General features: G+C 43.8%; 1 protein-coding gene across 3 annotated transcripts in view; it reads right to left on the reverse strand.

Moving 5' to 3' along the window:
• RXFP1 (relaxin family peptide receptor 1) overlaps positions 1-13291 on the reverse strand; it is a 51984-nt gene that overhangs the window by 19605 nt on the left and 19088 nt on the right. For all 3 annotated transcript variants that reach the window (XM_061584465.1, XM_061584464.1, XM_061584466.1), the window contains exons 4-7: positions 11816-11921; positions 6523-6594; positions 1930-2001; positions 593-664 (exon numbers count right to left, since the gene is read on the reverse strand). In XM_061584465.1, the coding sequence (XP_061440449.1) occupies positions 593-664; positions 1930-2001; positions 6523-6594; positions 11816-11921 (322 nt within the window). The remainder of the gene's footprint in view (positions 1-592; positions 665-1929; positions 2002-6522; positions 6595-11815; positions 11922-13291) is intronic.

Genomic DNA, 13291 nt, shown 5'->3' on the forward strand with positions numbered 1-13291 from the left:
TTATAGGTGTCAGCCCTCAATCCATTTCACATAGTGTATAGGAACAGTCCAAGCTAAGAGCAGGAATAGAGAAGGGAGATGAGCCTGTCAAAACATATATTCTGACCAGACTAAGATTTAGATCCATTTGTTAAAGATATGAAAATGCAAGTGAACATTTTTCTCACTGAGAATGCTTCAAGGAAGACAATTTGGATAAACTGCAACTATCTTTGTTGTTTAGAGCTGCACCAAATTTTCATGGTGTTTCATCTTTTTCCTAACCATTTCAGGAGGTACAAAGTTCTGTGCAAAAGGATAGCGCTCCCTTTGGGAAAAACAATCTTTTGTTGCAAAACTGAGATCCCTTCCATGTTGTTGGCAAAGTGCTTGCCAGGAGATGGGAAAGAGCTGTGATGTGCATTGCACTGCAGATTACCTCCTTTATAGGGCAATCTTATGCATTCAGATAAAACCCAGATTGTTATATAGGATTTCCTCCTTAAAATAGCACCCTCTCCCCCTTCATCATTAATAGGTATTCCATTGAGTCAAACTGGCCCTATTTCCCCATTGGATTTCAGCCTTAATCAGACACAAAGCCAGTACATACAGCCATTCAAGTTTATGTAGATCTTCAAAGACACAAGGTTTCAAAAATGTTATCTTGTTGTGACTTAGATATCTGAAACAAGACCAATAAAATTATTATTATTACTATTATCTATACTTATTAGTTGTTATTTTTCACAAAAGTGACCATAGTGTTAGAAAGTCATTGGGCAATTTTTGGTTATTAATTTACAGTATTTTCCATCCTTCCATCAAGTTGTTCAGAGTAGTGTTTGAAACCTTGTCCCCCTCCAGACTGCTGTTTTATTGCGTGTGTATTCTGCAACATGTTCTTGACACAATAATAGTGCACTAGTACTGGATTTATTCTGCTTTAGTTTGTTCTGTGATGCTTCCCCAGTGCTACAACATTATTGCTCTCGGGATGGGCTATAGGGCAATGAAAGCAAGACAAAAACAAGCCAGAACATTTGTGGCATTAAAAGTTACAGGTTTTCAGCAGGAAGTTATGGGCAGGGCTGGTTCTAAAGGGCGGCCAGGTGGGGCACTGGCCCGACAGCCCCTGGAGCTACAGGGGGCGCCTCAGCTATCCCTCCGCTCCCCTTCCCTGATCTGTGGCCCACACACACACCCCACGTCCCCCCACCTACCTGTCTGCTGGCTTTTACCATTGCCCTTAACGAAGATGGCGGCCACGGTTTCCCTAAGGTACTGAAGCCCCTGCTGCCATCTTAGTTGATGGCAGAGATGCATGCACGTAGCACGCACGCATGCTATCAACAAAGATGGTGGCGGAGGCACCATCCCCTTAGGGAAACCGCGGCCGCCATCTTCGTTAAGGGCAATGGTAAAAGACAGCAGACAGGTAGGTGGGGAGGCATGGGGGGCCGCACGTGTGCATGCATAGGAAGCTGCGTAGGAAGAACAGGGAGCACACATTAAGTGCACATTTCCTGTTCTTCCTTTGATGTTGAATCATGTGACATCAGGTGATTGACTGGGCCACTCTGCCCACCTGTCAAAATGGCTGTGTGTTGGGAGGTTTGGATCCAGCCCTCTGGATGGATTCAGTTCCCTACCTCTGTTCTAGGCATATATCACATAGCAGCACACCATGGGTTATCTGTTGATACCTTCTTGTTGCCAATTAGTTGGGTGGTTTTGGAAGCTCTTATTGGTAGTGGACAGATGACACTTTTTGTTTACATATATGACAACCATATTGGAAGCTTGATGGAAACTTTCAAGAGAAAACTGAATGGGTGACCAAAGGAAATCAAACAGTTGCATTCTGCATTTGATAACAACTACTGAAGTTACTATTAAAATTATTTAAGTGGGAATATATTGATTATAGAATTGCAGGAAAATACCTACAGCTTTGTCAAATTATACAGTCCTCTGAAAGCATGTCCCGACACAAAACTTATATTATTATTTTGAAGGTACCTGTGAAAATAATTACAATGAAAGATCATTACAATTTATTAATTTATTATTTATTTATTTTATTAATTATATTTCTATACCGCCCAATAGCCGTAGCTCTCTGGGCGGTGCACAACATAAAAACATCCAATATACAAGTAAAAACATATATCAACAACTTAAAAATAATATACCAAAAGTAGTAGAACATAATTAAACATATAAACAACTACAATACAAGCCTAAAAAATATTAAAAATGTATTAAATCAGTTAAAAGTGTTAAGATGTTAAGATGTTAAGATGTTAAGTAATTAAGATTACTAAAATATTAAGAGCGTAAGTGGAAGTGTAGGTGTTACAATAGATGTTAAAAATGTTGTTAAAATGTTGTTAAAAAGCCTGGGAGAACAAAAAGTTTTTTACCTGGCACCGGAAGGACATCAATATTGGTGCCAGGCGTACCTCATCGGGGAGAGAATTCCATAGTTCGGGGGCCACCACAGAGAAAGCCCGTTTTCTTGTTGTCACCTTCCGGGCTTCTCTCTGGGTGGGCCCCCGAAGGAGGCCCTTCGATGTTGAATGCAGAGTACGGGTAGGCTCATATCGGGAGAGGCGTTCCACCAGGTATTGTGGTCCCAAGCCGTGTAAGGCTTTATAAGTCAAAACCAGCACTTTGAATTGAGCCCGGAAGCATATAGGCAGCCAGTGCAAGCGAGCCAGAATCAGAGTTATATGTTCACATCTCCGAGTCCCTGTTAACAATCTGGCCGCTGCATTTTGCACAAGCTGCAGCTTCCGAACTGTCTTCAAAGGCAGCCCCACGTAGAGTGCATTGCAGTAGTCCAATTTTGAGGTTACCAGTGCATGGACAACTGAAGCAAGGTTTTCCCTATCCAGATAGGGGCATAGTTGGGCCACCAACCAAAGTTGATAGAAAGCATTCCGTGCCACCGAGGCTACTTGTGCCTCTAGTGACAGGGATGGTTCTAAAAGAACTCCCAAACTACGGACCTGCTCCTTCAGGGGGAGTGCAACCCCATCCAGAGCAGGTTGAGCCTCTCCCATCTGGTCAGGGGAACCACCCACTAACAGCATCTCAGTCTTATCTGGATTGAGCTTCAATTTATTCGCTCTCATCCAGTCCATTACCTCAGCCAGGCATCGGTTCAGCACCTTGACAGCCTCACCTGAAAAGGATGAACAGGAGAAGTAGAGCTGCGTGTCATCAGCATACTGGTGGCAACGCACTCCAAAGCTCCTGATGACCGCACCCAGCGGCTTCATGTAGATGTTAAAAAGCATGGGGGATAGTACTGACCCCTGTGGAACTCCATATTGGAGGACCCAGGGTGCCGAGCAAGACTCCCCCAGCACTACCTTCTGGAGACGACCCGCTAAATAGGAGCAGAACCACTGCCATACAGTACCTCCAACTCCCAAATCAGCGAATCTCCCCAGAAGGATACCATGGTCGATGGTATCAAAAGCTGCTGAGAGATCAAGGAGAATCAACAGGGTTACACTCCCCCTGTCTTTCTCCCGACAAAGGTCATCATACAGGGCGACCAAGGCCGTCTCAGTGCCAAAACCGGGCCTGAACCCCGATTGAAATGGATCTAGATAATCGGTCTCATCCAAGAGTGCCTGGAGCTGGTCCGCGACCACTCTTTCTAGAATCTTGCCCAGGAATGGAAAGTTCGCTACCGGCCTGTAATTGTTAAAAATTTCTGGGTCCAAGGAAGATTTTTTCAGAAGTGGTCTCACCACCGCCTCCTTCAGGCAACCAGGGACCACTCCCTCTCGTAATGAGGCATTAATCACCTCCGTGGCCCAGCCGGCGGTTCCAACCCTGCTAGCTTTTATCAGCCAAGAGGGGCAAGGATCCAGTATAGAAGTGGTCGCATACACCTGTCCAAGCACCTTGTCAACGTCCTCGAGCTGTACCAATTGAAACTCATCCAACAAAACATGACCAGACTGTGCTCCGGATGCCTCATTTAAATCCACTGCTATAACATTGGAGTCCAAGTCCTGACGGATGCAAGAAATTTTGTCCTGGAAGTGCCTGGCAAATTCATTACAACGGGCTTCAGATGGATCTATCATGTCCTTAGGGCCAGAATGTAATAGCCCTCGGACAATCTTAAAAAGCTCCGCCGGCTGGCAGATAGAAGATTGAATAGAGGCAGCAAAATGTTGTTTTTTTGCTGCCCGCACTGCCACTAAATATAACTTAGTATAGGCACTTACCAGTGCAAAGTTGCATCCATCAGGAGTTCGTCTCCATCTGCACTCAAGCCGTCTCCTATGCTGTTTCATCGCTCTCAGCTCCGGAGTATACCACGCAGCTGTATGAGCTCTACCCAGGAGAGGGCGCTCAGGAGCGATCATGTCAACTGCCCGGGTCACTTCAGTGTGCCACAGTTCGACCAGGGTTTCGACAGGAGCGCCAGCCTTATCAGCCGGAAAACTCCCCAGAGCCTTCTGAAAACCATCCGGATTCATTAGTCTCCGAGGGCGAACCATCTTAATAGGTCCCCCACCCCTGCAGAGGGGAAAAGTCGCTGTAAGTCTAAACTTCAGCAAGCGGTGATCTGACCATGTCAAAGGGGCTGATGTAAGACTCCCTACCTTCAGATCACCTTCACCCTGTCCAGTTGCAAAAATCAGGTCCAGAGTATGCCCTGCCACATGCGTTGGGCCAATGGCGTATTGGGACAGCCCCATGGTTGTCATGGAGGCCATGAAGTCCTGAGCCGCCCCAGATAAGGCGGCCTCGGCATGGACTAAAAGTCTAGGGGATCTCAACAGCACATCCGAGACCACCTCTGTCAGCTCAGTTAGGGAGTCAGTTGGGCAGTGGGGTGGGCAGTACACCAACGGAATCCCCAATCTGTCCCGTTGACCTAACACAAGGTGCAAACACTCCAGACCAGTAGCTAAATGGACAGGGTGCTTGGAGAGAAAGATGGAACTCCTATAGACCACAGCAACCCCCCCTCCCCGGCCCTCAGACCTACCCTGATGCTGAACCAAGTACCCAGGTGGGCACAGTTGGGAGAGACTAGCTCCACCCTGTTCACCCACCCAGGTCTCAGTTATACATGCCAGATCAGCCCCCTCATCCACAATTAAATCGTGGATGAGAGAGGTCTTATTATGGACCGATCTGGCATTTAAAAGCAGCATCCGGAGATCTTTACAAATTCTTTACAAATTCTTTTCTTTACAGTGCATGAATGATATATGCTAAACATTTTTAGCTCAACATCTTGGGGATTTCAAGACTATGTTAAAAATGTAGCCCTCCTATAATTAAAATATTGGAGGCTTGGCAGTGGCTTTAAAGAGAAAACTGAGTGGATGACCAAACCAAAGCAAACAATTGTGCTCTTCATTTCAGATATCTGCCACCTTAAATGTCATTACTATATTTTTCTACAAAATTTACATTCATAAATGTCCTTAAATTTGTGACCAGAAGAGGGTGCAAAAATACAAGTATGGTTGAACTGTATAACATTTGGGGAAATAAAAGGAATGTAGAATCAAGGGCACTTGCATTTTACTCTACACCCAATTTTCAGATGGGTACCCAAGTTAGTCTATTGCAACTGAAATAACAAAAAGCTTTATGCCCCTTTAAAGAATAACAAATCTATTGTGGCATAAGCTTTTGTGCACTAGAGTCCACTTCATCAGATGTTTATTCTCTTTCTCTCTCTCCACAGAATTAAATTTCCATACATATACGTTAGGTCAGAAATCACATTCTAAAAAATAATTGAATCACTATTAAATTAAAACTTATTTAAACACTGTCTTGGAGAAAAAAGAATACCCATCCGTAAGAAAAATCTCCCATTCCTTGTTGTATTGCTCTGTTCTAAACTGTGCTTCTTTCTAATACGATGGATAGTAAGATCTGCATTAGGATAAGCGTACTACAAATAAGAGAATGAGAATCTGAATGATTACTGTTGACCATTAAAAGATTAGGCTCCAATTACTATACATGAACTACACAAATATGTTCAGTTCATTAACCCACAGATGAACTTATAGTTCATGTAGAAGCCTCTCTACTCCAGATCTTGAAACTGCATTTCTGTGAGTACATTCCATCAACTTCAGTAAGGTTTATATGTACATGGGATATTTAGAAGCACAACCTTATACTGCAATCTTATACATGTCTACTCAGAAGTAATTCAGTAATTCAGAAGTGGCTTGCTCCTAAGTAAATGAGTAAAGGATTGTAGCTCCAGGGTGAGTTCACACAATCAGCTTGAGGGATAGCAAACACTTGATACAGCTATTACCTCCCAATTTGCCTCCCACTGGAAGATAATTGTCCAGCAGATGATAGAATGATCCATGAATAACAACAGCATGTCAGATATTCAAGTAAGCAACCAACCCATAGTTTCAACCGTCACTTCACATGAGAAATATAAGGTGTGAACTCACCCTTGGTTACTACATTACAAAACAATTATGTTGCAATAGATTGATATTTTATGATAAAACAATGTCTTACAGGTATTTAAGATCCTGATATTTTTTGAAACCATTGGCAACAAGCTTTTTCAGCAGATTCCCTTTTAGGGACCTATAACAGCAACAAACAAGGAAACAAAAGATGAATGACTAACAGCATACACCAAACCACTTCACAGGATGAATACAGGTGATATAACTTATGCAACTGATAGGCATTTCTGTAAATAAAATTATTCCAGATGGGTTGATTTTATTGCTTGTTCAATATAACGTAAGCCGCCTTGTGAGTAGAAATATGAAAGGGTGAGAGAAAAGTGATCAGATTAAACAAATTAATATATAAACAAACGTGTGCATGTGCATTATTTAATAGCTTGCTTTTTCAACAGCTGCAGTTTCGTCCATGGCCACCTATCAGTGGTACTCTGACTGATGAGGAGGGGAGTTGCTCATCATTTCCCTCTTTTACATTTCTTCCAATGTCTATTTCTTTATTTCTAAACTAAAGCAGGCACAGTCCTCTGAGAAAGTACAGTCCCCAACCAAATATAACTGTTTTCCTGCACGTAAGAATATAGACGCCAGAGGGCCTCTCCAGTTGCTGCTTTTCAATGCCAGATCGGTAAATAATAAAACCTCCCTCATCCATGACCTAATTGTGGATGAGGCGGCCGATCTGGCATGTATTACCGAGATCTGGGAGGTATTAATCTCTCCCAGTTGTGCCCACCTGGGTATTCGGTTCAGCATCTGGGTAGATCCGAGGGTCGGGGAGGGGGAATCGCTGTGGTCTATAGAAGTTCCATCCCTCTTGTTAGGCACCCTATCCAGGTGGCTAATGGTCTAGAGTGTCTGCACATAACGTTGGGTCAGCGAGACAGACTGGGAATACTGTTGGTGTATCGTCCACCCTGCTGCCCAACAGCCTCCCTAACTGAGCTGACAGAGGTGGTCTCGGATCTATTGTTGCATTCCCCCAAACTTTTGGTATTGGGGGATCTCAACATTCATTCTGAGGCCGCTTTATCTGGAGCAGCTCAGGACTTCATGACCTCCATGACAGCCATGGGGCTGTCTCAATTTGCTACTGGCCCTACGCATGTGTTGGGGCACACTCTGGACTTGATTTTCGCCACTGGATTAGGGGATGGTGATCTGAGAGTGAGGAATTTTACATCTATTCCTTTGTCATGGTCAGATCACCGCCTATTAAGGTTTAGACTCACATTGTCTTCTCCCCTCTGCAAGGGTGGAGGACCAATTAAGATGGTCCGTCCCCGGAGACTAATGAATCCTGAGGGTTTTCTGATGGCTCTAGGGAATTTTCTGGCTGATAGAATTGACAGTCCTGTCGAAACCCTGGCCATGCTGTGGAATACGGAAATGGCCCGGGCAGTTGACACGATCGCCCCGGTGCGCCCTCTCCGTTGCAGAGCTCAATTGGCTCCCTGGTTTACCCCGGAGCTAAGAGTGATGAAGCAAGAAAGGGGACGGCTTGAGTGCAAATGGAGGTGAACTCCTGACGGCTGTAATCATGAACTTGTGAGGGTCTCTACCAAACTCTATGTGAAGGCAGTGAGAGCAGCAAAGAAGCAATACTTTGCTGTCTCTATTCAGTCATCCCTTAACCGCCCAGCGGAACTTTATAAAGTTGTCCGGGGACTTTTACACTCTGGTCCCCAGGACGCAATAACACCATCAATTGCCCGCTGTAATGAGTTTGCGCGACACTTTCGTGATAAGATCATGAACATCCGCCGGGACCTTGACTCCATTATTGTAGCAGTTGATCCTAATGAGGTGTCCAGAGCACAGTCTTGTCCTGTTTTACTGGATGAGTTTCAGTTGGTACAGCTCAAGGATGTGGACAAGGTGCTTGGACAGGTGCGGGCAACCACTTCTGCTCTGGATCCTTGCCCCTCATGGCTAATAAAAGCTAGCAGGAATGGAACAGCCGGCTGGGCCAAGGAGGTGATTAATGCCTCTTTACGAGAGGGAGTGGTCCCACCCTGCCTGAAACAGGCGGTGGTGAGACCGCTCCTAAAAAAACCCTCCTTGGACCCTGATAATTTGGACAACTATAGGCCGGTAGCAAATGTTCCATTCCTGGGCAAGGTCCTAGAGCGTGTGGTCGCTCGCCAACTCCAGGCTCTCTTGGATGAAACTGATTATCTGGACCCATTTCAATCGGGCTTTCGGCCGGGGTTTGGTACAGAAACGGCCTTGGTCGCCCTGTATGATGACCTCTGTCGGGAGAAAGACAGAGGGAGTGTAACTCTGTTGGTTCTCCTTGATCTCTCAGCGGCGTTTGATACCATCGACCATGGTATCCTTCTGGAGCGACTTACGGATTTAGGAGTGGGAGGCACTGCTTGGCGGTGGCTCTGCTCCTATCTCGGGAATCGTCTCCAGAAGGTGATGCTGGGGGAACATTACTCGAGTCCCTGGGTACTCCAATATGGGGTCCCGCAGGGTTCAGTTCTGTCCCCCATGCTTTTTAATATCTATATGAAGCCGCTGGGTGAGGTCATCAGGAGTTTTGGAGTGCGTTTCCAGCAATATGCTGATGATACGCAGCTCTACTACTCCTTTTCATCTTCGTCAGGTGAGGCTGTTGATGTACTAGACCGCTGCCTGGCCGCGATAATGGGCTGGATGAGAGCTAATAAACTGAAACTCAATCCTAACAAGACTGAGATGCTGTTGGTGGGAGGGCCCTCTGCCCAGATGGTTGACGTTCGACCTGCCCTAGATGGGGTTACACTCCCCCTAAAGGAGCAGGTACGTAGTTTGGGGGTCTTATTAGATCCGCTCCTGTCACTTGAGGCTCAGGTAACCTCGGTGGCACGGAATGCATTCTACCAGCTTCGGCTGGTAGCCCAACTACGACCCTATCTGAACAGGGAGAATCTCGCCTCAGTTATCCATGCTATGGTAACCTCTAGATTGGACTACTATAATGCACTCTACATGGGGCTACCTGTGAAGACGGTTCGGAAACTTCAGCTAGTGCAAAATGCTGTGGCCAGAGTTCTCACTGGGACAAAGAAATTTGACCATATAACACCTGTCCTGGAGCAGCTGCACTGGCTACCGATATGTTTCCGGGCCAGATTCAAAGTGTTGGTTCTTACCTATAAAGCCCTAAACGGCATCGGACCGCAATACCTGGTGGAACGCCTCTCTCGCAATGTACCTACCCGTTCACTACGCTCGACGTCGAAGGCCCTTCTCCGGGTCCCAACTCATAAAGAGGCCCGGAGATCAACAACTAGATCTAGGGCCTTCTCGGTGGTGGCCCCCGAACTATGGAATGCCCTCCCAGATGAGATACGCCTGGCGCCTTCTCTGTTATCTTTTCGGCGCCAGGTAAAAACCTACCTTTTCGCCCAGGCATTTTAAACATTTTAAATTTAATATTTTAAACCTAATATGGATCTTAATTTATAAACTCAATGGCAATTCTATTTCAGATTTTTATCATGTTTAATGTTTTTATAATTGTACTATATTTTTCACACTTGCTCATATTTTAATTGTGATTTTATTTGTTGTACACTGCCCTGAGAGCTTTCTGCTATAGGGCGGTCTAGAAATGTAATTAAATAAATAAATAAATAAAAAGAGGGCCTCACAATATAGCAAATATGTTGTTCAAAGAACTCAGCAAGAGATTTTCTTATAGCATCTCTTAATTGTGCTTATATGAGACAATTACTCTTCTGTGATTGGAAAAAGGTCTTCAGTAGATCCTGCATTAAGAAGGGGGCATTAAAAAGTGAACCCAGTTTCTTGCAAAAAGGACATATCAAGTCCTAGATAAACATCTGCAGGCTGCATCCTTGGTTACATGCAATACCCCACCCACACAAACAAAACCTTCCAGGATCATTTTAATGGCACATTTTCACAGTGATTAAGTCTCATAAACCATTTTTACAATTCTCAGGTTGATTCTTAATGTAGTGCTGTTACTTCCCTTGAATGGATGAAATCGCCTTCAGTTGATTGTTGACTTACAGCACAAACCTATATATGCCTACTGAGTTGCTCCCAGATGCATTCAATGTTTTATACAACATTTGATCAATTATTTTACCTTTCGTCCGCCACAGGGAAAACATCCATTCTCTGAGCCTGGGGACTGTAGTAGCAATGATATCCTTATCCACCATGATTTGCCTAAAATGTCTTTTAAAGCCATCTAAGTTGGTGATCATGACCATATCACATAGCATCAAATTCCATAGTTTAACAATTTGCTGTGTGAAGAAGTATTTCTATTTGCCTTAGGCAGGATGACATTCACCTTGGAGCAATACTTGAGAAACTTTTATTTTTTTCTCCCACCCACTGAATTCTTTCATTATTTTAGGAGCCCCCACAAAAACCTTTTAAATGTTTTGCAAGCCTATAGCACAGATGGGGAACCTGTGGCCGTCCCCTTAAATATTAGACAGTTGCCATCTCTGTTATCTTTTCGGCGCCAACTGAAGACCTTCCTCTTTCAACAAGCTTTTAAAGAAGAGACCTTATCCCAGTCTGTCTATGTTGGAATTGCTTTTTAAGATCTTTTTAAAGCTACTTTTTCAAAAGGATGTTTTTAAAGATGTTTTGTTTTAAGATGTTTTAAAGTCTTTTGTTTTTAAGATGTTTTAGAGTGTATTTAGTGTTTTTATTTTTCCTTGGGCTCCTTCTGAGACAAGGTTGGGACATAAAATTAATAAAGAAATAAATGTGGTATAATTATCTAATACCATTCTTAACACTTCTGCTTTCCTGGCTTCACCTCCAGGCAGGAAAACAAAGTATGAAATGTAAAATGGGTGGCTTCTGTTCAATTAGCGGCCACCTACCACTGCCTGAATTGACTTCACCACTCATCCCTCTTCCATCATGTCACTGCTAGGACTCCTATAGGGATAACAGCAAACAAACCCAGTGAAATGCTTTTGCAGTCATGTGCCAGTGACAGCTTCAAAACAAAATCTTTTAAAAAAATTTAAAAAAAATCCAGTTTCTCACTGGAGCATTGATGTCTATTATTCTTTTTTCCAAAATGGCAGGTGTCAGTGCTCTGTGTGCTCCAAATAAGAATCTTATCTGAAAGCGATAACAGCATTCTAGAGTTTCTGTTCACACCCACCTTTAAGCTGGTTCTCAGAAAGCTGCCTAGAAGCATTTTTGTATGGCATGCTGGTCAGAAGGGCCTCCACCAAATTATTACTGCTTGGGGGCTACGCACCAGTTGTAACCTATCTCTAATAACTCTGCCATCTGCAGAACAGAGATCCAAGGCTTTATGCAAAAGTCACTTCTTCTTTACTTACATCATAGTTACATTTGAAGAGACTGATGGAACAATGTGCAAACCGGCATCATCACAGTCAAGCTCTAACCCACGGCACAAGCATTCTGTTGGCACAGAGTCAATCACTGGACAAAGATAATGGCATAGATGATGATGTGGAGAGAAAACAGAGATGGTTATAAACAATTCATTGGTTAGTACAGGAATGGGAAACCGGTGGCCCTCCAGATGGTGTTGGGCTCTAAATCCCAGCAGCCCAGTCCAGTGAATGGCCAGGGATGATGAAATGTATAGCCCAACAACATTTGGAGGACCACAAATTCCTCACCCCTGGTTTAGTACAGTAGAATCATACTACATCACCAAGCTGAGATAGCTTGAATAGTAGAATCATTCATTTCTATATAAATCCATAGTCTGAAGTACCTGTGGCTGTAGTGATGTACTCTCTCTCTCCCCCTTTGGATGCCAATGTTCTTTAATAATTATTAGTATCATCCATGTCTTCTGTTTTTCTACGTGTTCTAATGAATTGCTTTTCATTACATTTTCTCCTGATGCAGATTATGTATTGGCTGAATAATGGATCCTAAAGGATTTTCTACACAGTGGTGAGTCTGGCTTCCATATAATACCACAATGGAAATATTACCTAATGTTTAAAAAAGCCACAGGTTCCAAGACTAGGTTATGGGCAGGCACAGCTAAGAAGGTCCTATGATTGTTCCCAACCCTGTAGTCAGCCTTCCTTGTTATGTGGGGGAGCCACATTTCTAGGTGGGGCATTTTTTTGGGGGGGAGGTATATAGCACCAGGCAATCTCTCCCCTCCCCCCACTGGTGGAGAGGATGTGAGGGCAAGGCCAGGGGAAGGGAAAGGCCTTCCCTCCTTCTCCTCCTCCAGGGTGAGAGTGTGTTAACTTCCATAATGGGCTACATATAGGTCAGGTTAACTGAAAATTAGCACGAACAACAGGAATTAAATGACTGGCATATTTTTTTTGTTTCATAAGAAGGATGTTAAGGAGACAGTGAACAAGTACCAAAAAGTGTTAATTCCTCCTTGAGGGTCCCTCCTTCTAAGTCTTGTTCCTGACCTTTAGATTTTCCTTCATGTGGGACAATCATGGGAAAACTTTTTAACTGGTTGCTATATAAAAGACTAACTAAGCAATTGGAAACTAATTGTGGAAAGCAATTGGATTTCTTTTTACAGGTTACTGGGCTGAGTTTTCTGCCCAGAAACCCTGAAAAGGCCTCATGCTGAGCTGCACACATTGGGAAAATCAGAAATTAGGCTGAGTTACAGTCTAACTGTAGTGTGCACAGCAGTGTTTCTATTCCTCTAGGGTTGTTTTCACAGTTTGCCATCAAATACCCAAGAAAAAGAAAAAATAGCCACTATGATTGTGAGTATGAGTTCTTTAAAAGAGCAAAGGGAAACTTAAGGTAGATAACGTAAAGAGATCTGAAAATGTATCTCTTCATTTTGCCCT

The sequence above is a fragment of the Rhineura floridana genome, chromosome 9 (genome assembly GCF_030035675.1).
Source record: "Rhineura floridana isolate rRhiFlo1 chromosome 9, rRhiFlo1.hap2, whole genome shotgun sequence".
Taxonomy (NCBI): Eukaryota; Metazoa; Chordata; class Lepidosauria; order Squamata; family Rhineuridae; genus Rhineura; species Rhineura floridana.